General features: G+C 32.6%; 1 protein-coding gene across 6 annotated transcripts in view; it reads left to right on the top strand.

The window, feature by feature from the left end:
* LOC126890792 (glycoprotein 3-alpha-L-fucosyltransferase A-like) overlaps positions 1–23,631 on the top strand; it is a 319,356-nt gene that overhangs the window by 255,818 nt on the left and 39,907 nt on the right. For all 6 annotated transcript variants that reach the window (XR_007700463.1, XM_050659984.1, XM_050659985.1 and 3 more), the window contains exons 5-6: positions 10,616–10,756; positions 15,833–15,994. Coding sequence is in view for 5 of the 6 variants with exons in the window: in XM_050659984.1 (XP_050515941.1) it covers positions 10,616–10,756; positions 15,833–15,994 (303 nt within the window). In the remaining variant the exon portion in view is untranslated. The remainder of the gene's footprint in view (positions 1–10,615; positions 10,757–15,832; positions 15,995–23,631) is intronic.

The raw sequence follows: 23,631 nt of genomic DNA, 5'->3' as shown, positions 1-23,631 counted from the left end.
AACATTAATTAAAATACACGGGGTGATCCACACAAGTCTATCATAGTCCATGATCTTTAATTGTAATGAAACACCCTGTATATTTTTATGTTTTTCGAATTTGCTAAATAACTTCATCACAAAAAAGTGTATTGTATATAGGGCCTATTATGAATAATACAAGATGAAATTTTAAAATTATATAGGTTAAATTTTCGTCAAGATATTAAATAGGTACCTACATAAAATTTTGAAATTATCTAATAATTTATCATAATTTAAATAATAGTAAAGTATGTATATAATAATGGTATTTTAGCTAAATAAAGACATATATTTTCTAAACTAAGTATAAATAATATTAATTTTTTTTTGGTTTTGTATCTTTAATGTCTTAACGAAATTTATGAATAATTTAAAAAAATCACCTTGTATTATTCATAATGGACCCGAATAATACATTTTTTTTGAGATGAAGTTATAAAGTAGCTTCTAAGCACATAAAAATATACAGGGTGATTCATTAAAACTAAAGATCATGGACTATGCTGTACTTGCGTAAATCACCCTGTAAATTTAAATCTATGTTTGTAAAGCGCCCATTTAAATTTAAAAGTTGACCTATTCCGGCATTTTTTATAATTTTTAAAATAAGGACACAAACAATTTTATTCCATAAGTGGATTCCATAGTTAATAATTTCAAAGTTTCATCCTGTATTGTTCATAATTCATCCTACAGGATATAGTTAGTTGAAATCAGGTTGTTAAGCAGCTTTTAAAAATATAAAAATATACAGGGTGTTCTAGTAAAAATAAAGTTTATGGACTCTGTTTGACTTTTATGAATCACCCTCTAAATTTAAATTTGTGTTTAAAAAGTGCAGATATTTATTTAAAAATCGACGAGTATCAGCGTTTTTTATAATTTTTCGAAACAAGGACAGAAATCATTTTATTCTACAAGTGCCTTCCACACTGTATAATTAGACGTATGTTGCCTAATAATAAAAAAATCATGTTTCTGATCGATTTTTATTATTAGAATATGTTCTCAATAATTATATTTAATCATACTAAAGAAAACAGCACTTCTAGAAAGTTTCACAACTGATAATAAAAGCTAAAATCTCCAAATCATAATGGTAATGCATTCGAAATTTAAAGGATCTACTCACAACGTGACGTCATGCGCGACCTGAACGAAATTAGGAACGCTCCATATCATATCTTGGGTTATTGCATCATGCATATGAGCGGCAATATCCAAAACAGAGACAGAATCAGTCAGAACATCACCATTGATGACTTTAACTTTGAGCGCTTTAGAGAATTTAAGTATCTTGGAACAACAATGACTGAAGATAATAAAGGATCACAAGATACAAGCCCTCAACAGATGTCTGTATGCCGTTTTTCAACACCTTATAAAATCGAAACAACTAACAAGACGTACAAATATACAACTACATAAAACAATCACACGACATGTAGTGATGTATGACAGCGAAACGTGAACGATAACAAAAGCAAATGAAGAGAGACTACAGGAAGAAGACCAAGTAGGCACCCTCGACTCCGGTGGCGAGATAATATAGCAGGAAAGCTGAAAGCTGTGAGCATGGAGAACTGGATAGGGACTGCTCAAGTCAGAGAAGAATGGAAGCATGTTGTCGAATCGGCTGAAACCCACGAAGGTTTATATCGCCACGGAGTAAATAAGTATAAATTGGCGTATTTAATTAGCACATTCACAATGATTACCTTAATAAATAAATAAATTATTTAACAAAAATATGTTAATAATAAGTTAAAAAAAAGTTTAATAATTCAAGTATCTGTTGGAAATTTTTCGCGTAAGAACGACAGAGACGCACAATTTAGTGGGCGCGCCACGGCGACTTAAAAATCGGGTGTACGCGCATAATTAAGAGGCAACAGTAGCGATCAACAGGTAACAACAAACGCGGTCCAAGATTGCGGCTGTAATTTTGGATATTTTGTCGAGATATTTGGCATACATATTCGTAATATAATAAAGAATGGCGGTACAGAGCCCAATTTGAGTATGTGGAAATTACTCTATAACTAAATAAAATATTGCAAACAGGAGCCTGTACCGCCATTCAGAAGAACAAAAAAAATACACTTTCTTCAAATAATTTTTTTTATCCCATGCCTAGATTTTGTGTCACATTGGATCTACTAAAGATCGATTTTCTATAACAATAAATCGAACGTGACCGACTCGGCAACATTTAGCGCACCTATAAGTATAAATAAAAATTATTGTTTTTGATACTATAATGTCACTGTCAGTGTAGAATTACCGACGCACTGTTGTCTGACTGTTGAAAGTTCGCAGAACTTTCGAAAAACAAAAATATTGATGACGCGCTACTGTTTGCTCTTAACAATTAAAAACAACGGTCTAAATTGAAATAAGCCCCGATTACTCTTTAAAATCTTGAAACTGAATGTTTAAGCTTTAATTTAGGCACTTGGAAACCTCAAAAATAATAATTTACATATGAGTTTTCAAGCCTCGAAAATCCATATTCTCAGATGCGCATTTTTCAGATAATCGCTTATTAAATAGACGTTCTTTAGCATGGGCAGCATTTGATTGATTACAAACAGTAGTTAAATCAAACCTACCAATTATTTTAAAGGCAAAAACCTTCGATCAGTACTACGTATTGCCGGTTTTGACATATAAAACTGAAACATGAGCTTTTAACAACAGCGTAATCCACAAACTTCAAGTGACTCCGAGAGCTATGGAACGAAAAATGCTCAACTTTAAACTCAGTAATAGCATATCCCATAAAGAGATAAGAAGACGATCAAAAGTAACAGGTGTGATCCAGAAGATTTCTTCTTCTTATAATAGGCCTCTTGGCCTGTTCCTTACCGATTTTGAGCTTGTATTCTTAGCTGTGATGTTGACTGCCAGCTATCTCGCCACCTTTTAAAGGGCCTTCCTATTGGTCTCTTTCCTGTTGGCTTCGAATCTCTGGCTATACGGGCTATTCTCTCGCTGTCCATTTTTGTCACATGCTGATTTTACTCTCGTCGTCTCTGTCTTCCCCACCATACTATATCTTGTATGTTACAGAGATCTCTTATTATGTCGTTCGGTATTCTGTCTCTCAGTGTTTTCCCAGTTATTGACCTCAATGTTCTCATTTCTGATGTTCTCAGTATCCTCTTGGTTTCTGCTGTGTCACATCTTGTTTCTATCGCGTACGTCATGATCGGTCTTACACATGATTTGTATATGCGTACTTTCCCTTTCAGCCTTATATCTTTGTTTCTCCAGATGACATCCCCCAGACATCCTGACACGTAATTGGCTTAATTTGCTTGCTTTCGGACGCTCTCTTTAACATCTACATAAACATATTTCGACTCCCAGATATTGGAATCTCGAGAGTTGTTTAATTAGTTCGTTGTTAATTATTAATTTGCATCTTATGGGTTTCCTTGACACTACCAGGGATTTTGTCTTGGCTGTTGATATTTTCATGTTGTAGTTCTTCGACAATGTATTGAAAGTTTGTGCCATTCGCTGTAGGTTATCCTCGTTATCGGAAATTAAGATTGCGTCGTCAGCATAACAGAGGATTTTTATTTGTTTTCCCGCCATCTTATATCCTTTTCCAGTACCTTTAATGTTTTCTATGTTTTTGTCCATGACTAAATTAAAACGCAATGGGCTCAAGCTATCCCCTTGTCTGATTCCCGAGTTGATTTCTACTTCCGATGTTAGTCCATTCTTGACTTTTATTCTGGTTTTGTTCTTCGTATTAATGTCTTAATTATCCTTATCATCTTGTTGGGCTGATTTTTCTCCTTTAGCAATATTAGCACATCTTCCAATCTTACACAATCGAAGGCCTTAGTCAGATCTATAAAGCACATAAATGCAGGTTTATTATATTTCAGTGGCTATGAATATGACGTCTATTGTGGACCTATTTTTCCGAAAACCTTGTTATTCCTCACTAATTGTGTATTCTTCATTTATTTTATTGGCAAGTATTTTTGTTAACAGTTTAAGAGTTGTACTCAGCAAGGTGATCCAGAAGATTGCCATGTTAAAGTGGAACTGGTCAGCACAGAGGAAAAATGAAGAAAACCGTTGAAAGAAGCGAATTGTTAAATGGTGACCAAGGACAAGCAAAAGAAGTAGAGGCAGACCTCAAACAAGATAGACTGCTGACATCAAGCGATTGGCTGACCAAGAATAGATGCAAAAAACAGCAAGCAAATGAATGGACATCCCTAAAGAGGCTATCATCCAACGATGAATGGAATAGCTGTTGATGATGAAATCGCTTATAACTCAAAAACTATCAGCTTTAGAGAAAAATGGCCAAAAACGTTTTTGTTTAAGACGATCCAAAAGAATATTTTCCGCAGCAGAATACTGTGAGTTTGTGAATTTGTTTAAAAAACATGGTTAAACAAAGCTGTCCAAAGATTTGGCCTGGCACCCTTTAGATTTATTTAAATGGAACATTTTTTAAAAGGAATCAGCAAAAAACTGAATCAGAAACATTTTTTCTACAGGAGCGGCCTCACTGCCTAGACTTACAGGTGTAGGTATAGTTTAACATATATTCAACTGAAACCCTCAAGGTCACCACTTGCACGCTATAAACTAACGTCTGTCGTGTCTTCTCGGTTGCAGATAAATCAGTTTTACTGTACACATAAAGAATATCAAAAATATTATACATTATCAACGAATCTAATAGTCTATATTCATTGGTTTTTATTCGATATAAATATACATACATATTTGTTTATCCTATATATACATACATATAGCATTTATGTCGTTATTATCAGAAAACCTAACGACTTATAAAACAAAGAAGAGGCGTGTTTTTATGTTTTATTTATTTCTAATGCTTAATGATATTCCGATAACGACCTACATGTTTAAAATGTTCATGCTTTGTGCATTAAAAACATGAAAACATTAAAATTCGTTCTCTATTTCTACCTACATTCTCACAACTTGTCGCAAAGTAAATTAGCGAGTTATTTTGTGCTGCTATGTCATACTGCTACTTCGATAACAAACTGGTCATTAAAAAATCGATGTAATTTCACACAATTGTGGGCGTTAAAATTGAGTTCCTATTTCTAAGTTGCCGTTTTTGTTTTAGTATATTATAATGTTATTTTTAAATAACAATTATTTTATAGAAATTGCAACGAAAACTTATAGGGAAGTCAATGGAGTTTTTGCTTACGGAAAAAATCAAACAAGATGGAACTTTTTTTAAATTTCATTAAGAAATGTTTAATAAACAACATATCAAAAAGTTCTACTCCAAAAGTGAGTGCTTCACTTTTTATTAAACAAATGGATTGGAAATTAGTTCTTTTTTAAATACCTACGAAAATATAAATTTTAGAAAAAAACTGACTTGACCATTGAAAAATTCAGAAAATTGTAAACAAAAAACCTTTACAGATTTTTCTAAAATTAAATTCACAGCTTGTATAATTTTTTTATTCAAGTGCTCATGTCACTCCTCTCACAAACATTGGTGCACTGTATTGGGACCGTGCAAGTTCGGCAAAGCGACACCTGGATTCTACGCTCAGCAACATTATTCGCACTTTTAATTATATTGGCCAATTATATTAGTCCTGGTTACTGGATATGTCAAGGGCATAGTCCAAAAAAATAATAAGAAGAAAAAATAAGATTCAGGTTATGTTATTAAAACGTAAACAATTGTATCTAGTAAATAAAATTAGTTATTAAAATGCAGTACTGCAAGCAAAATACAATTAATTAAATTTACCTTTATATAATAATTGCATATCATATCAATATTGTGGAGCAATATATAATTTTTCTTCTTCAATGACAGAAGGTATGAAATATACGTCAATTTGACAATTTCAATTGACAATATGAATTATTTAAGAAAGTTGCAATATTTCGCCGCTATTCTCGCACGATCGTTTCTCGTATCCCCTCCAAGTACTTGCACGCCGCGACAGCGCCTTTGAGTTAATTTATTATAATTTCTTAACAAATTGATGAAATTAAATTTTACAAGTTGCAAATGAAATAAGAATATTAAGCTATCTTATAGTTGTAAGAGGAATCTGTAGGAGTTGTCAATAAAAAGGAAAACAAGTTATGGGCATAAGTACGATTTGGGCGGAAAATGAGACATGAATTTTATTTAAAAATGATATAAAAATATGTAACTAACACAATTTTACCTATACAACTGTAAAATTTGCACAACTTACTTTTTAAACGTCTTGTTAAACAATGTTTTATTTATTCAAAAAAATCTCAAAAATTTAATTCAAATGATACGATGCCGCAAAAAGTGTGATTTTTGAAAACTTAGTGGTTTTACTGAATTACTACAAATTTAAGAGGATATTACTAAAGTTTAAACGGATATATTACAACTATTTAGGTGTTTTTTTAAAGCTTAAGTTGTAGTCTTTAAAATCCATTAAAGTATTTTACTTTAAAAAATGAAAACTTTCTTATCTTTTTGAGATAAAACTTCTTTTTGAGAAAATTAAGAAAGCTTTATTTATTTAGCGTATGGCTACATCACAGTTTTTGAACATTAATAAAACGGGCAATACATTGTAAATAATAATAATTAATTTTTACATACAAAAATTTATTTGACATATTCAATTGACTGTCATTGTAGGATCTGATCGGACACTCCTCCACTAAATGCTTGCTCTTCTCATACCTTCGATATTAAATTGGCACGCTGGTACAGTCAATTTATTAGTAGTTGCCTCATCTTTAATTACTTAAAAAACTGAGATATCTTTCTGCCAGGAGATCTTGGGAAAGATTGTCTGGTGCCTCTTGTGCTAGTCCATTTAGATTATCCACGGTGCACGTGCAGTATTATCCTGCGGACGCGAACTAGCTTTACACCCCTTTATTATTACGAAAGATTTTACTGAATTTATTATTAAGAAAGATAAAAAAATATAATACAAAAACCGAAAATTATCAGTTAAAAAAATGTTTATGTAAAGTCATCAAAACTTTTTTCTGTACGATTTATCTTAAATACATTTAATCATCATCATCAATGGTGCTACAGCCCTATGAAAGAGCCTTGACCTTCCCAAGTCTATTACGCCAGTCAGTCCTATCCATTGCCAACCGTTGCCAGTTTGTTGCGCCGATTTTTCTCCCATCCTCATCTACACCATCCTTCCATCTAAGTTTTGGCCTACCCCTATTTCTACTTCCCACAGGTTGTGACATAAGGATTCTTCTAGGAGGGTTGTTATTCTGTGATCTTGCTAGATGTCCTGCCCATCTTAGTCTCCTATTCTTATAAGAGATACTACGTCTTTACCACCAAATATATATTTATATCTGTGGTATACCTCGTAGTTGTACCTCCTCCTCCAAATATCATTTTTCGCAGATGCCACCGAATATGCCTCTCAGGATCCTTCGTTCAAATATAAGCAGAAGGTTTTCATATGCCTTGGAGATGGTCCATGTCTCCGATCCACATGTCAACACTGGTTGTATAAGGGTTTTGTATATGGTTATTTTTGTTGGCTTAAGTTTCTGCTTCTCATATGTCTACTCAGTCCAAAATAGTATCTGTTCGCTAGGATTATCCTTCGCTTGATTTCTTCCGTCATGACGTTCTCCTTGGTGATCAGGGAGCCTAAGTATGTGAATTTGTCCACCACTTCAAAGGTAGAGTTATCAACAGAGAATTGGTGACCTATGTTTCTGGCTCTATTGTTGGGTGTTGATGCCATCATCTTAGTTTTCTCCTCGTTTACTTTCAGGCCCATATTTTTTGAGGCATTTGAGAAGGTAGTATACATTTCTTCTAGTTTGCTGTTGTGCGGCCAACTAGGTCCACGTCATCGGCATATGCCAAAATTTGGGATGATTTTTTAAAACTATTTCCTCTGTTGTCTATTCGGGCATCTCTGACCGCCTTTTCTAGAGCTATGTTGAAGAGGAGACACTCCAGCGCATCTCCCTGGCGCAGCCCAACATTCGTTTCAAACGCCTGTGATTGTTCGCCCTGTATTTCGACTTTGCAAACGACTTTACGCATTGTAGCCTTAACCAATCTTATCAGTTTATCAGGGATGTGGAATTCATCCATGGCTTCATACAATTTATTTCTTATGACACTATCATAGGCCGATTTAAAATCTACAAAAAGATGGTATGTGTCGAGATTGAATTCATTGTTTTTTTTTCCAGTATTTGCCTTAGCACAAAGATCTGGTCTGTTGTTGATCGACCAGGCCTAAAACCACTTTGATATTCTCCAAGAAGCTCCTCTGAATGTGCACTTAGGCAACCATATAAGATACTCGAAAATATTTTGTAAGCTGTATTAAGAAGGGTTATTCCCCCATAGTTTCTACATTCCAATTGATCACAGGCTGTCAGTATTATTTTATATATTTGATTAGTCAGGGTAGCACCTCCATATTTATTAAGTTCCGCGGATATACCATCACTTCCTGGAGATTTATTATTTTTTAGGTGTTTTATTGCATCCCGTACTTTACTTCGATGGTAAGTAGTTCTTTATAGTGTTCCACCCACCTTTTCAATATTTCTTCTTTTGTTTTGAGTATGTGCCCCTCCTTATCCTTACATAGTCTTAGCCTTGGTTTGAATTCCTTTCATACATTATTCAGAGTTTTATAGAATTTTCTTGCTTGATTTTCCTGTTTTAATGCCTAAAGTTTTTCCAGTATTCTATTTTCATAAATTCTCTTTTTTCTTCTATGAATGCACTTCTCTTCTCTTCTAAGGTCTTTATATTTTTGTTGTTTTTCTCGGGTTTTTCTTTGCTGCATCTGTTTATATGCATCGTTCTTTCTTCTTGTAATGTCTTCACACTCAGCATCGAACCAGTCATTGCGTGATGGTGGTTTCTCTGGCCCTAGAATATTATTTGCTGCGTCTTTAATATTACTTTTACACATTTCCCATTGTTCGCTGGTTGTTAGATTCTCATTAATTATGCAGTTAGTTTCGATATAGTTTTGAAAGCTTTCTACCGTTTGCGGATTTTTGAGGAGTTCAATATTAAGGCGCGTTGTTTTGGTACTTCTCTCCTTCTTCTCGTTTGAGATTCTAGCTCAATTTCTTGTGCCACCTAGAAAGTGATCTGAATCAATATTGGCGCCTCGATAGGTCCGGACATCCATTAAGTTTGAGAAGTGTCTAGCATCTATGATGACATGATCAATTTGGTTGTTCGTTAATCCATCGGGCGAGGTCCAAGTTCCCATATATATTTTTTTGTGTAGACAACATGTGCTTCCTACGATCATGTTCTTTGCGGCTGCGAAGGTGACTGCTCGGTGTCCATTCGAATTGGTATTATTATGGAAACTATATTTACCGATGTGCGGTAGATATATTTCTTCCCTTCCGATTTTTGCATTCAGATCACCGATTACTATTTTAATGTCACTTCTGGGATAACTGTCATATGCTCTTTCTAATTCATCATAGAATTCGTCTTTTTCTTCGTCTTCCTTGTCCTCTGTTGGGGCATGTACATTAATAAGACTCATATTAAAAAACTTGCCCCTGATCCTTGAGCAGCTCATTCGTGGATTAATCGGCTTAAAATCTATAACCAAATGCTTGACTTTATTATTGACTATAAAGGCTGTCCCAAATTCATGTCTAGTTCTATGGCAGCTATAGTATATGTTGTAGTTTGTTTTTTTTGGATTATGCCATGACCTGTCCATCGTACTTCTTGTATCGCAGTAATATCGGCGTTATATTGTGCTAATATGTCGCATAGTTTGCGGATATTTCCAGGTTCGTTGAGTGAGCGAACGTTCCAGGTAAATATTTTAAGATCATTGTATACATTTAATACATTTAATAACAAGCTTAAAAAATAATAAATATTAACAAAAAAATTTTGAGCTCGTATGCAGTATGTCTGCGTAACTTGGAACCTATTGAAAATTTCTTTATTATTAATTTTACGAAAAAATCTTCATAAAATGCTCTGCATTGTATATAAAATCTAAGATGCAACCATCAAATATTAAATATGATTAATTTTGTACGAGGTAGGTATGTCAAAAATATGAATTTCGCTCAAGAGTAAAGTACCTTTATATTTAACTATATTGAAAATTAGTATTAACACGTTGACGGACAGAACATCTATATACGTCTAATTTCCATTGATGGGATGTGATACAACGTCTATAGACGTTGCATTTTTCCCTATTCTACTATGCAAAATACATATAGTGTCACAACACTTGCTTATACATTTGACGCACTGTCCGTCAACGTGTTAAATTTGTAAATCTAAACGAAATCAGCTTTGTCCGATGTTTAAATTTTTTTATTGAACGAATATTAGAAATATATTACAACAAAAATTATAATTCAGTTTACTATAGCCTAAAATGTATGTATATTGAAATTTTTCTTTAAATTTCAACAAATTTTAAGGGTTAAAAAAATTAAATTTCTAGTGATCTGTAAATATAACGCTGGTCTATAATGGGTTAATATCCTTTATAAAAATAATAACGAAACGTAATATAAATGTAATTAAAAATATTGGTATTTTTTTCAGATATGGATCATTTACTTTCTGGAATGTCCATATCACACGCAAAGTGTAAAATTCGCTGATCTCATTAATTGGACTGCCACTTACAGGCGGGACAGTGATCTTGTAGCTCCCTACGAGAGATGGACTTATTTTGATCCACAGGTAAATGATGATTTTATTACGATAAGACTTTATTACGACTTATAAGATACATAGATCTTATTTTATTCGTTTTTTTTTAATAAAATAAATTATAAAATTAAATTCTTGTATAAAAAATATTGTCCCGATTGGCTTCAAAAATTTAGTTTAGCATATTGAAAAGTTTCCTTTTTTAACCCGCAATCGTTCGCGCTGTTAGAAAAAATCTAACATTTTATCCTTTTCCGTGATAACCTGAAAAATTTGGCAACATAGCTTTCCACTCGTAAGTGCCTCGAGGAAGAATGTAGTAGGTAAGTAGTAATGCACTCACTCAAGGGTACCGGACAGCGTAACTAAATATGAGTAGAAGTAGATATGAGTTGTGTTAGATAAAATCTAACGACGCGACTGAAAACGTAGGTCAAAATTTTCAAGTACAGTATTTAGAGTACCGCTTATTAGAGTACCGGTTATAGGAATATCCCGGTTTAAGGAATAGAAATTTGAGGTCCCGAAACGTTTCTATTTACTCCTTAATAAATTTATCCGCTTATAGGAATACGTTTTAATGAATTAATATCGCTTAATCGAATATTATTCAAGTGGACGAATAACTTTTTATTCATATTTTCCAAAAAAATTAAAATTATTTCTGGTTTATTATATTTCTCAGATAATAAATACTTTATTACGCACCAGTTGGACCCTTTTACGAAATACAACAGGCCATAAAATACCTACTATTACTTGTCTCACAAAACTTGTAAAAATTTCTATTGCGACCCACCTCGTTGTAGTTATAAATTTTATTGGTAAATGGTTTATTGACTTCGACAATACAATGGCAGACAAGAATAGAAATGTTCTCTTTTATTGATAACCGCCCTGTCCATAAACCCGACATGAGTTTGAATATTTTAACAATCCGTTTTTGCCTTCCAATTAGTGCCAATTCATCAAAACAAAGAATTCGACAAAATAAAGGACGAATATTTTTAAGAGTTGTTTCTTTTGACGATAATTTATCGGCTTTCGAAGATACTGAAGATTTAGAACAAAACAATGAAACCACCAACTCAATATTAAAGCGAAAAATGAGGCAAAAGATGAAGATTTTTTCGATTTTGTGGATATTCCATCCAATTTGGCAAGTCCTAACCGTTTGTAATATTATAAGAATATTTCTGGAGGGCCAATTCAATGTAATTTTTTCTAATTTGTATAATATAACTTAAAGATTTTTCAAAAAAAAATGAGAAGTAATTTTGGCGTATGCATTTTAAATAAGATAATATATACATGTTTACATATTGCACACATTTCATGATTATTAATGGATTTATGCACAGACAATGTAATTTGGTTTTTTAATAAAATAAGTTACACTGCTGTATCATTGACATAAAAGGACCTAAAACCATATAAATATAATGTAAATGTAGGTACATACATAGTATGTACTATTATTATGTAGGTCTATTCAGTAGGTACACTTATTTCAACCAGCCATCAATGATCGGGTATTAGAAATCCCGGTTATAGGAATATTTTTGCTTGGCACGAAGCTATTCCAATAAGCGGGTTCGACTGTATAATTTTCTAGTATTGTGTCTAAGACTATTTTTGCAGTCAGAAAATAATATCTATACATATCTAAACGATCTCTATTTTAACAATAAATTAACAGTTGTAGGCACTTTGGGCAAAAATTAGCCCGACATACCAGCGGAATTACATACCTACTGTGGTTATATTTTAGTGTTTCCTCCGTTTCTTTACTTTTGTTATCTTTTACTTTAGCGTTTGTTCCGTTTTCATGTGTTTCACGTGTCAGAAATAGGTATTTTTTACATAACAAGTAGGTAAATAAAAATACTATAAAATAAAATTTGCTTCAAACACGCGTTGTCAGATATAATCTAACGCGCGACCGATAGTGTGACAGAAATGAGCGCGACTGGTCTCGGGTTAAGAAAGTTGTCTTATGTGGAAAAATCCTGCATTTCTAATAAAGTTGTGGTTGGGAAACCAACTATAATTTAATAAATTTGTATTATTTTTAATGAAATTACTGCCACACAAGTAAATTTTCATATGTCTGAATACCTTGTATTCTCAAAGCCCACAATTGACGTACAGATAGCTTCAGCTTCCTCAAAAAATCAGATCCGCTTCCTACTTCCTCACCCCCACAGTCTCAAAAGATAATTCAACGAAGCACGTCATTCTCATCATTTTCTCTCAAGCCCACAAAACGTTTTAGTTTTCTCGCTCTTTTTCTCTCTTTATTTTTATCTCTTTCTCTCTCTTTCTCTTTCTCTCCTTCACGTTCCGTAGTATACAAGAGAAAAGTAATTTTAGCTACGTGTCTGGTGTTTGTATTGTTAATAAATGGACAATGAAAAGTGCAGTGTACTGTACCCCCAGAAGAGACAAACAACAGAATCAGCAACCTACAACCAAAATCCTTTGAGTAAATCTAATTTGACCGGTCACAAGGGTTTGACGCCCAACAGGAAATTCGTGTATGAACAGCCCCTTTCCTTTAGTTGACTTTTGTGAAAAAAATACCTGTACTTTCAACTTCTGTTAATTATTGATTTTTCAATGTACGAATGTACCAATTTACTTACAAATTTTCATGAGGTTCTCTATGAGCATCATCTCGATATTATTCTTTTCTGAGTTATTCCAGAAGACACTTTCTAGCAAAAATCTATCTGTTATCAAAAAATGTCCAACAGATACAAAACACATTCCATCTGCAGTTAGTCAACAGTTAATTGCTAATTTATCACATGGAAATACGAAACATGGACATCTTATAAGCTTCAATCATCTCGGTGCTAATACATCATGAACTATGTTGTAACACTAAATAACCTGTTTCTTTTCGTTTTTTTACTTGGACTTCTGACCTTTGAATATTGCTTGCATAATGCCTTGTTTGTACGTATAATATATTCAAAAACTATATATCTGAATAAGATAGAATTTTCTTAATGCCGGCGTATTTTGAACCAGAAGGCATGAATGCTAGCTTTTCTATCCAAGGGCGCGTTCATAGTGCAATCTGGTTCCTGAGTCAGAAAGCCGACGCCGAGTCGGTATAGCTGAATCCTTCGTATTTAAATGGGCCTGTCCAAAGTGCACCAGCGCGCTGACAACTAAAAAAAAAATTCGCACACCGACTTGGCTCTGGCTGTCTGACTCGGAAATCAGAGTGCACTATGGGTGCGTCCATAGTGGACGCACTCATATAGGGCGCACCCATAATGGTTTTCGGCGTTAGCGCCGAGTCTGTGAGCGAATAATCCTTCGTATTTAAACGGGAACGGGCCTGTCCAAAGTGCACCTTTAAGACTTGCAATCCTTGATGAGACTTTGGGTTAAACGCTAGACATACAGTCGCTAAAGTTTGGTATGATACAACATACAACAGTGAAAAAGGTACGGCAAGCCTTTGTTGAATGTTTATCGACAGGATTACGAGCACCGTCAAGTAAGAGCCAACTTTTAATATCGGTCATATTGGCAGCGGTTTGGTTTTCAGCAAAAACCGGGGGAAAACCGGAAACATGGACTCCATATATGCTTGCTGGAGAAACAATGGAGCCATTGTTCCTCCATCTTCGACATGTAAACGAAGTAGTACCGGCATTTATTTTTTTTAATCTGTTTTGTTCTTTGTCCGGTGTGTGTAATACCTATGTTATAGACGGAGAGGCAGCGCCGAAAAATCTCTCTGAATTTACTAAAGCAAGTTTTTTCACAGTTGATTACCGTGATTGTGTAGAGAAACATACTGCGGTCGGTCTAGCGAAACGTAGAACAGGTGGTACTGACAGCTTGTCAAAGTTGATTAACTGCGGAGGTAATTAAATCCATTTAATAAGGCTGAAAATCAGTGTACACATTCTAAATTGAATATAAATAAAAGTTATTTTAGTCGGTCAGCTTAATGACGGGACAGAGCCAATCAATCGGCCCCAATGAACGTACAGGGTTGTTCACTATATTTTGCCCCCCCCCTCTAAACTGCTTTATTTACAGAATTAGAAAAAAAATGTAAAATACAAAACTACAAAAACAAAATACAAAAATAATATTGATTTTATCAAAAAAATTAAAGAAATCAAAATTGTACAAAATTTAATTCTCTTCATTTTTATATAGGTACATATTTGTTGTAAAACTAATAATAAACGAGATAACTCAATAATTCAATACTTATGCTCTAACTGTCACTATTTTCCCCCAATAACTCGGAAAATATCGACCCCACAAAAAAATTGTAATAAAAGAAATTATGGAAAATCAGATACAATTTTAGTTCTTATACTTTTTGTCTAAAAGTTGATAATGGCGGAGATATTGAGCAAAAACGGTTCTCGTTTAAAATCAAGATGGCGGCTAACGCAACGGCAGAATTCAGTCGAGATTTTAAATTTAGACTACTATTGGCCCTTCTTAAAGATTAGAAGAATAAAATTTGGGGCAGTTCGTAATGCAAGGTTAGGCTTGTTATTCGTCTAACCCGACTGGACTGTAGTTGAACCTCATTAGAAGTAGTATTTAAGATTGTTTTCAAATACATTACATGACACATACGGTGATGTATATTCTCTACCATCCAAAGCACATCCAAAGTAGATGGCCTTCATAAAAGAAAGGTTTCCGTGGCGCGAGGTACTTTCAAAAAAAATTAATTTGTTTTAATAATCTGTGAGGAGGCTAATAACCAGCAAAATAACGCAAAAGGGCAAAAGATGGAAAACATAATACATTATGAAGTAAAAAGAGATTAAACTAGTAGAGGTGGAAATTATCGATATACACGTATAAATTAACATTACATTACATAGTTTTCCACCTTTAGAAGTACTGGAGAAGTATGACAACTGTCACTGTGACAGGATAATTTTATAAAATACTCCTGTCACAGACGTTTGAAGGTGGGAAACTATTTTTTAGTTTCTTCTCTTTTTATTTCACAATGTATTATGTTTTCCATCTATTGCGTTATTTTGCCGGTTATAAGCGCGCTTATCACTGTATTATGATTATTTAAAAGATTCTTTATTGTTATTTCAGGTACGCCAGAAGGTCCAATCGAAAGACTATTCCGTTAATAAGACGAAAAAAGTTGCATGGTTCGTATCGAACTGCGGAGCCCGTAATGGCCGTTTAGCGTATGCCAGAGAACTTGGCAAATACATTCCAGTAGACATATACGGTACTTGTGGGCCGTTAAAAGTAAGTACAGAACGTAAAAATATAATACTCTATTATCAGAGGCGTAGCTACCGCCGTCTCAGCCGTATCAATTATACGGGGCCCCCAGCGCGGCATGTCGAAACAAAATTCCATTCAAAAAATTGAACAAAATATTCTACAATTATTTCACTATTAAAACGCTTCGAACAGTGTATATTGTTTGGATATCGACATTTTTGTGAAATGGATTCTTTATCTATATATAAACTATATTTATATACAGGTATTTACCTATCTATTTTTTGCCCCTCGCCTTTCTATAACTACAGAACCTTTTTGTTTTCAAGCTACTTTTTATTGTCTATTCACCGTTGGCTGTATGTGAAACATTGTATAATGTATAATGCCAAATTGCAATATTTGTAATCGCTTTACCTTTGAATATTTGAAACATTGAAACACTGTGTATTGTTTGCGTATATTTTCGTGTAATCTGTTCTTTATCTATAAATAAATGTATTTAAGTATTACTATGTATTTGCCGGTAGCTTGCTGTTAAAGTACAGAGTTTTTGTTTACGTTCATTTCCATTGTCCATTCACCCTTGACTTGAAAAAAACTGAATCTGTTTTAAAGCAGTAAGTCTCAACAATTTAAATATATTTTTCGACTTTTCTTTATTAGAGTTTATTAGGTTTGTTATTATTATCTATATTTGAGGGTTATACGCAGAACTTATTAGTTCCTAAGGTTGTATTATGCAATTTGCAATTTATTTAAGTTTTGCAATATACAGGGTATTTCATTAACAATTAGAAATAATTTAACTGCAGATTTCTGGGCTCAAAATATTAAGATTTAACCCGAATCACCTTGTCCGAAAATGCTTCCTAAAGCAGCTAGAGCTCTTTGAAGAAGGTGTCTTGTAATTTTCTAAAAATTTCGATTTGAAAATTTTGTGTTTTTTAATTTGAAAAATTTTTCCAAAAAAAAAGTACTAAAGTACTATTGCAGTAGGTACGTACTAAAAGTTACTCTTACTTTAGGTCGATAAAATACACCATTTTTTTTTATTTTTTCAAATTTTGTTCAAATTCAAAAACGAAACATTTTCAAATCGATTTTTCTAGAAAACGGTGTATTTTAGAGATAAGTAACAGTATATTTTAGTACTAAAATACCTCACGATTTAATAATCCAGTGTCAAAAATGCTTAAGGCTATGGGTACATAATTCGCAAATATTTTACGTGTATCTCTACTTTTCTGTCTTTACACGGCAAATTACGTGTAGTAAAATTCACACTGGTATGGATATGTAAACATTACTAGAATGTCATTCTACTTGAAAATGTCATCATTAATTTAAAGAGATGGGTTTTGAATGTTCTTGGATAACTGTTATTTTTATAATTGCAAATTATTAATTCAGTTAATAAATGTGATAATTTTTTCACTAACTATGTATTCAGTGATTGTAATAATTTATTTGTGCAACAAAGACTAATACTCAATCGAGAAAAGAGGAAAAGTGTTAAAGTGATTTTTTAATAATATATTGTTATGGAACGCTTACAATTTTGAACATCTTTAACAACAAAATACTTGGATCACAGAATATATTATCCTGATGTATTCTTTGCTTGGATCTTCCACAAATAATACACAATAAATAACTTTTTATTAAGTTCACGTCTTAAATCAATTATTTATCAAATACACTATATATCAATAATATTTAATCAATAACTCAACATATTCCAGATGCAATGTCAAATATTTAAAATTGTCACTGATTGTCAGTGTCTGACTGACAATATATGCTGACAATATTATATTCGGCTGAATGCGTTGTAAGACAAAGATAGATTTGGAAAATATTACCACGGCATTGTGTACATTTTTTTCGAATCCTGAAAAAACCAATAAATATTTTTGAAAAATTTAAACGCAGAATGAAAGACTAAATTATTACCGAGGGCCGAAAGTCCCTTAGAAGAAATAAAAAGTTTATTTTGAATGATATATTTGAAATTAAAAATCACACTAAATTTTCTCTTAGTTTTTCACCACTGTAACTTATTAAAATAAACATTATAGAAGTTCTCAGGGACTTTCGGCCCTCGCTAATAACGTAATCTTTCATTCTGCGTTTAAATTTTTCAAAAATACTTATTAGTTTTCTCAGGATTCGAAAAAAATGAATCCCCATTTGAATAGCATTGCAGCCGAAAATACGTACCGATCCTCTTAAAAGTCAAAGTCAAAAAAGTTATGCGATAAAATAACCGTTGCCCTACCCAAAGAGGACGCATATGACTGGTACTACAAATTCGCAATTTATGAAATAGATTTATCTCTGGAAGATAAATAGATGTACCAGTTTTCGTTTTTCTAAATAGAAGTGTTCTAGAGGTATTTAAAAAAAACGAATTAAAAGACACCATATTCAAAGAACTCCAGCTCCAATCATTTTCGGAGTAGGTGATTTGGGTTAACCCTTAATATTTTGAGCCCAGTAATCAACAGTTAAAATATTTTCAATTATTAATGAAACCTGTATTGTTTTGTTTAATTTCATTATTTTTTATTTTGTAATAATATTGACGATTTATGTAATTTCAGTAAACTGTACCTACTTGTTATTGTTTTTTCCTAAACTTTGTAAGCTTTGTCCATAAAATTGTAAAACTTTCAGTGACAATAAAGCATATTTCTATTCTATTCTATAAAAGCGTTTTGGCTTCTTTTGTTGAACATTATTTTAGCACTACGCCATATGAGTGGTGGAAAAGGGCCCCGCGACAAACTTTGATATAGGGCCCCTGTGGGGCTAGCTACGCCACTGTGTATTATTCAACAAGCATATTATAATTGTGACTGTTATTCACGCGTATAAAGTTATTCCCGCGTAAATCATACAAGTGAACATTCATTATTGGCGAGTAGAATGCTATACTTTATTCAAGACTCAAATTTTGGCTAAAATTTATATAAATGATTATTTTTAAATTAATAATATTCTTCAGCGCGTCATCAAGATGGAAAACGCGTTCCAAGAATGCAGCTTTAATTTTGAATATTTTGGCGAGTTATTTGGCACACATATACGTAATAGAGTAAAGAAACTACTAAAATCGATTATCTATAACAAGAAATCGAACCTGACTGATTTGGCAACATTTAGCGCACCTATGTGCGCTTATCTAAAGAGATTCCAATTAGAAAAGGAGTACGACAAGGATGTGTACTATCCCCTCTACTTTTTAATATCGCCGGTGCGGAATAAGAATTACGTAACTGCAAATTTTGTCAATTCCTGTTTATTGCGTAATTAATTTCTAAAATACTGTCTAAAGATGATACAAAAGCGACAGAACTGTAACTATGTGCTGAGCCACTAAAGGGTAGTTACGTCGTTATTGAAAGATAATTTGAAAGAAATATCATTTTAGACCTTGCTTCAGATGAATAATGACGCAACTGTAAATAGTGTTGAAAATGGGGGGACTAAATTAAGCTAATGGGAGTAATAGGGATGAAAATAAAAGCCATCGCTGAAAGAATAAACGGCATACTAAATATTTAGAAATAGTTTATTTTTGTATAGAAAAATTTTAAGATCAAGAATGACGCAACTGTAGATAGGGTTGAAAATGGGGGGATTAAATTAAGATAACGAAATTCAAACCAATAGGGATGAAACTAAAAGCGATCATTGTAAGAATAAAGGTCATACCAATGCTCCGGACGGTGACTCTTTATTTAATCACTATTTTAAATATTTAAAAAGTTTTAGATGAAGAATGACGCAACTGTAAAAATTGTTGAAATGGGGGGATTAAATTAAGATGAAATTTAAATATCGAATGGTTCGAATTTTTATCCCTATTGTAGGCTATTGATTATGTATTATAGAAAGGAACTACAACGTTAACGGGGTTTTATTATTTCATATGGTCAATGAATCTCTATATATGAAAAAACCGCGGAGTGCTACCATTTAAAGGGGTGCGTTTTTGAGAAATGGGCGAATTAGTCCCTGGGCACAGGTTACATTAGGGTGAGTTCTATGCACTTTTGGTACAAACACGTCTACATAAAAATTGTTCCTGGTTAAATGTCCTATCTAAATATAACTTTTTAAAGTCAAAGATACTTTTTTTTACAAAAATATATTCAAAAGAAAAAGCACAAAGAAACCCAAAAGAAAGAAATTTTGTTTTTTGTCCCATAACTTTTGTCCACGGGGATATAGGTATAGACATTGCTTCACGGAAAAAAAACTTACAAATTTTGTCTTTAAAATGATGTTTGGTAGTGGCCATTAGGATTTACAGTTTTCGAAATATAATTTTTCAAAGTTCGCCACTCACAGCAATTTTGGGCAATTTTCCTTGTTATTTCGCAAATATTGTTCTGTAACTTTTTTCTACGTAACTTTAGGTATATGCAATGGCACATGTAAGAGGAATAGAAATCAATAATAATAATAATAATATAATAAACCGACTTTTATTTCCAAAAAATAATAAGTATAACAAAAATGTACATTCTCTAAAGTAGAGGGCGAAGTTTATTTTTGCTGTGTTCTAAGACACAACAAAAATATTCTTCCACTTAACCCCAGTGTAATAGTAGTCTTATGGTTCTAACAAAACAGTAGTAAAGAATATAATATTGAACAGTAAGATAGTAAAAAATGCACCTCACAAGGAAGACGGACCCACTTACTTTTTTATTACTATGAGAAAGAGAAAAAAATCACGGCACCTTAATTTTGAATGTTTAGGAGACGGCGTTTAAGCAAGAATTTAAATTTTGGTATGTTATATGTTTTTAATGTAGATGGAATCTTATTATATAAACTGCTGATTTGATAACTATAAGAGCGTCGATAAAGCTCACTTGAAAAAGGAGGACTAGTCAACAATCCCCTATTTCTTATATTTATATTGTGAACATCAGAGCGATATTTTATTTTTCGATGTAGGTAAGATGGTTTTTTATTTACAATTACTTTATGACAAAGAGTGAGAAAATGATGTTTTCTTCTATTCTCCATATTTAACCATTTAGTTTCTTTTAATTTATGCGATACTCTTTGTCGCCTTCTTACACCAAAAATTAAACGAAGACACGAATTTTGAACTTTTTGGATCTTATTTTTATATACTAGAGTTAAATTTGGTCCATACAATACATCCGCGTAATTAAATAATGATAATACAAGTGTTTCACAAAGCTGTTTTTTCATATGAATTGAAAATAAATGGCGATTTCCATAAATCATTTTAATATTACAGTAAGCGCGTTGTATCAGTATATTTACATGTTTCTGAAACCTTAGTTCGGAGTCAAGAGTAACACCTAAGTTTTTTGCAGCATTTACAACTTCAAGTTTTTCATTGTTTATATAAATGTTAATTGAATTTATCAAATATTGCTGATGATGCTTATTACCAAATAACATTACTTTTGATTTCGTTGGATTAATAATCAGGCAGTGCTCAGTTGCATAATCAATAAATGCTTTTAGATTGTCATTAATAATTTTGCAGGCATGTTCCACATCATCTGGCTTAAAATTTAAATACAATTGAGTATCAGCAGCATATAAGTGCACGTTGCAATTCCGAATTTTGGTTAAAAGTTGCGAAGTATATATAGAGAACAATAAAGGTCCAAGGATGGAACCTTGTGGAACACCTGATTTAAGTAATAGAAAGTTTGAATTTACACCATTGATATAAACTTGCTGCTCTCTAAATTTGAGATACTGTTCAAGTAAAGTACTGGCATTATTAGAAAATCCTATATATTTTAACATGCTAATCATAAGATCGTAATGTATGGTATCGAATGCACGACTGAAATCTAATAACACTAACACTGTGCATTCACCTTGATCTACTCCTTTTAAAATATCATCAGTAATATGAAGTAAAGCAGTAGTACAACTATATCCTTTACGGAAACCTGACTGAATAGAAGGAAGTAATGAATTAACATGTAAATAATCTTTAATTTGTGTTTCCAAAGCTCTTTCTAAAACTTTCGACAGGGTAGGCAAAATACTTATTGGTCGCAAATCTTTAAATTCAACAGGATTTTGCTTTTTAGGCAAAACCTTAATAATTTCTTTTTTCCAGGAAGTTGGAACGACACAGTTAGTTATGCAAAAATTAACAATATGAGTAATATATGAAATTATATGTGGACAACACAGTTTAATCAAATTAACATTTAAACCATCACAATTACCTTTAAAATGGTCTACTGTATAATGTTGTACGACTTCTTTTAAAGAGGTTATCTTTTTCAAGACTTTATACTTTTAATGTTGTTCTGAAGCTATTTTCTTGTGGCATTTTTATAATCAAGTATATTCAAATGGGAAATAAGCCACAATTTTACCTAAAAATGATTTTATTAACGTTTCGACGCCCAAGTCGGGTGTCGTTGTCAAAATACAAAATAATACTATTATAATAATAATACTATTATAATAATAATAGTATTATTTTGTATTTTGACAACGACACCCGACTTGGGCTATAATAATAATAGTATTATTTTGTATTTTGACAACGACACCCGACTTGGGCGTCGAAACGTTAATAAAATCATTTTTAGGTAAAATTGTGGCTTATTTCCCATTTGAATATACAGTGGAACCCCGATAAGTCGGCCCCCGATAACCCGGAAGTCCGGCTAACCCGGACCGATTTTCATCAGACAAAAATTTAACAAATAAACAATTTAACAATTTTATCAAATAAAAATGTATGTAGGCAAAATAATATTTGAGAGATAATGTGTATTTGTGTAATTTGAACTACATATACAATAGTAAAAATGATTCATGCACACGGCGGCAGAGCGATCGTCTCGGCTAATCGGAAAGAACAGGCACCTGTCTGTATTCCTTTTCCTTTATTTATGTCAAACTGTCTTAGCATTGTTTAAAATAGACGTGACTATTTAAAAATTATTTTTTAAAACAATGATCTTAGTCTGTTCTTAAATAACAACATTGTTCCTTGTGACCGTGTGTGTAGTACAGTCGTATTAATCACTTCCGTTCTGTAATCGTGCTTCAGATTGTGTTTGCGTGATTTTTGTCTACGTAATGGTAACAAAACGTAGAAATGTTGTAGTGACAATGGAAAAGAAACTAGAAACATTAGGTAGGATTGATAAAGGCGAATCTTTAAAATCAATTTATTGCAGCATCATATGGTGTCGGTACATATCTACAGTATGACTGAGTTTTTACCAAGAAATGAACAAAACTCTACACTCTATACAACTATACGTAATTTAGATGTGTACTGTGCATATGTGTTTCATGTTTTTGTAATTATAATGGAGGTTATCTGTAAGTATACCGTATTTTAATGATTTTTACCATATTCTCCGGCTAACCCGGATTTTCGATAACCCGGATCGGCCGCGGTCCCGATTAATCCGAGTTATCGAGGTTCCACTGTACTTGTTTATACTTTTAACGAGTTTTTATATTATTTACGATTATGTTTTAAATTTCCCATTATAACTTTTTTTTCTATATGGTATATATTATATAATAAAAAAGAAAGCTTATTCTGTTTACTTTAAAATGGTGTATTATAAAAAATTCTAGGGTTATTTTTGAATAAGATATGCTTTTTCAAA

The sequence above is a fragment of the Diabrotica virgifera genome, chromosome 8 (genome assembly GCF_917563875.1).
Source record: "Diabrotica virgifera virgifera chromosome 8, PGI_DIABVI_V3a".
NCBI classification, from domain to species: domain Eukaryota; kingdom Metazoa; phylum Arthropoda; class Insecta; order Coleoptera; family Chrysomelidae; genus Diabrotica; species Diabrotica virgifera.
The sequence above is the reverse complement of the archived record's forward strand: the minus strand, read 5'-3'. Positions and strand labels throughout refer to the sequence as shown.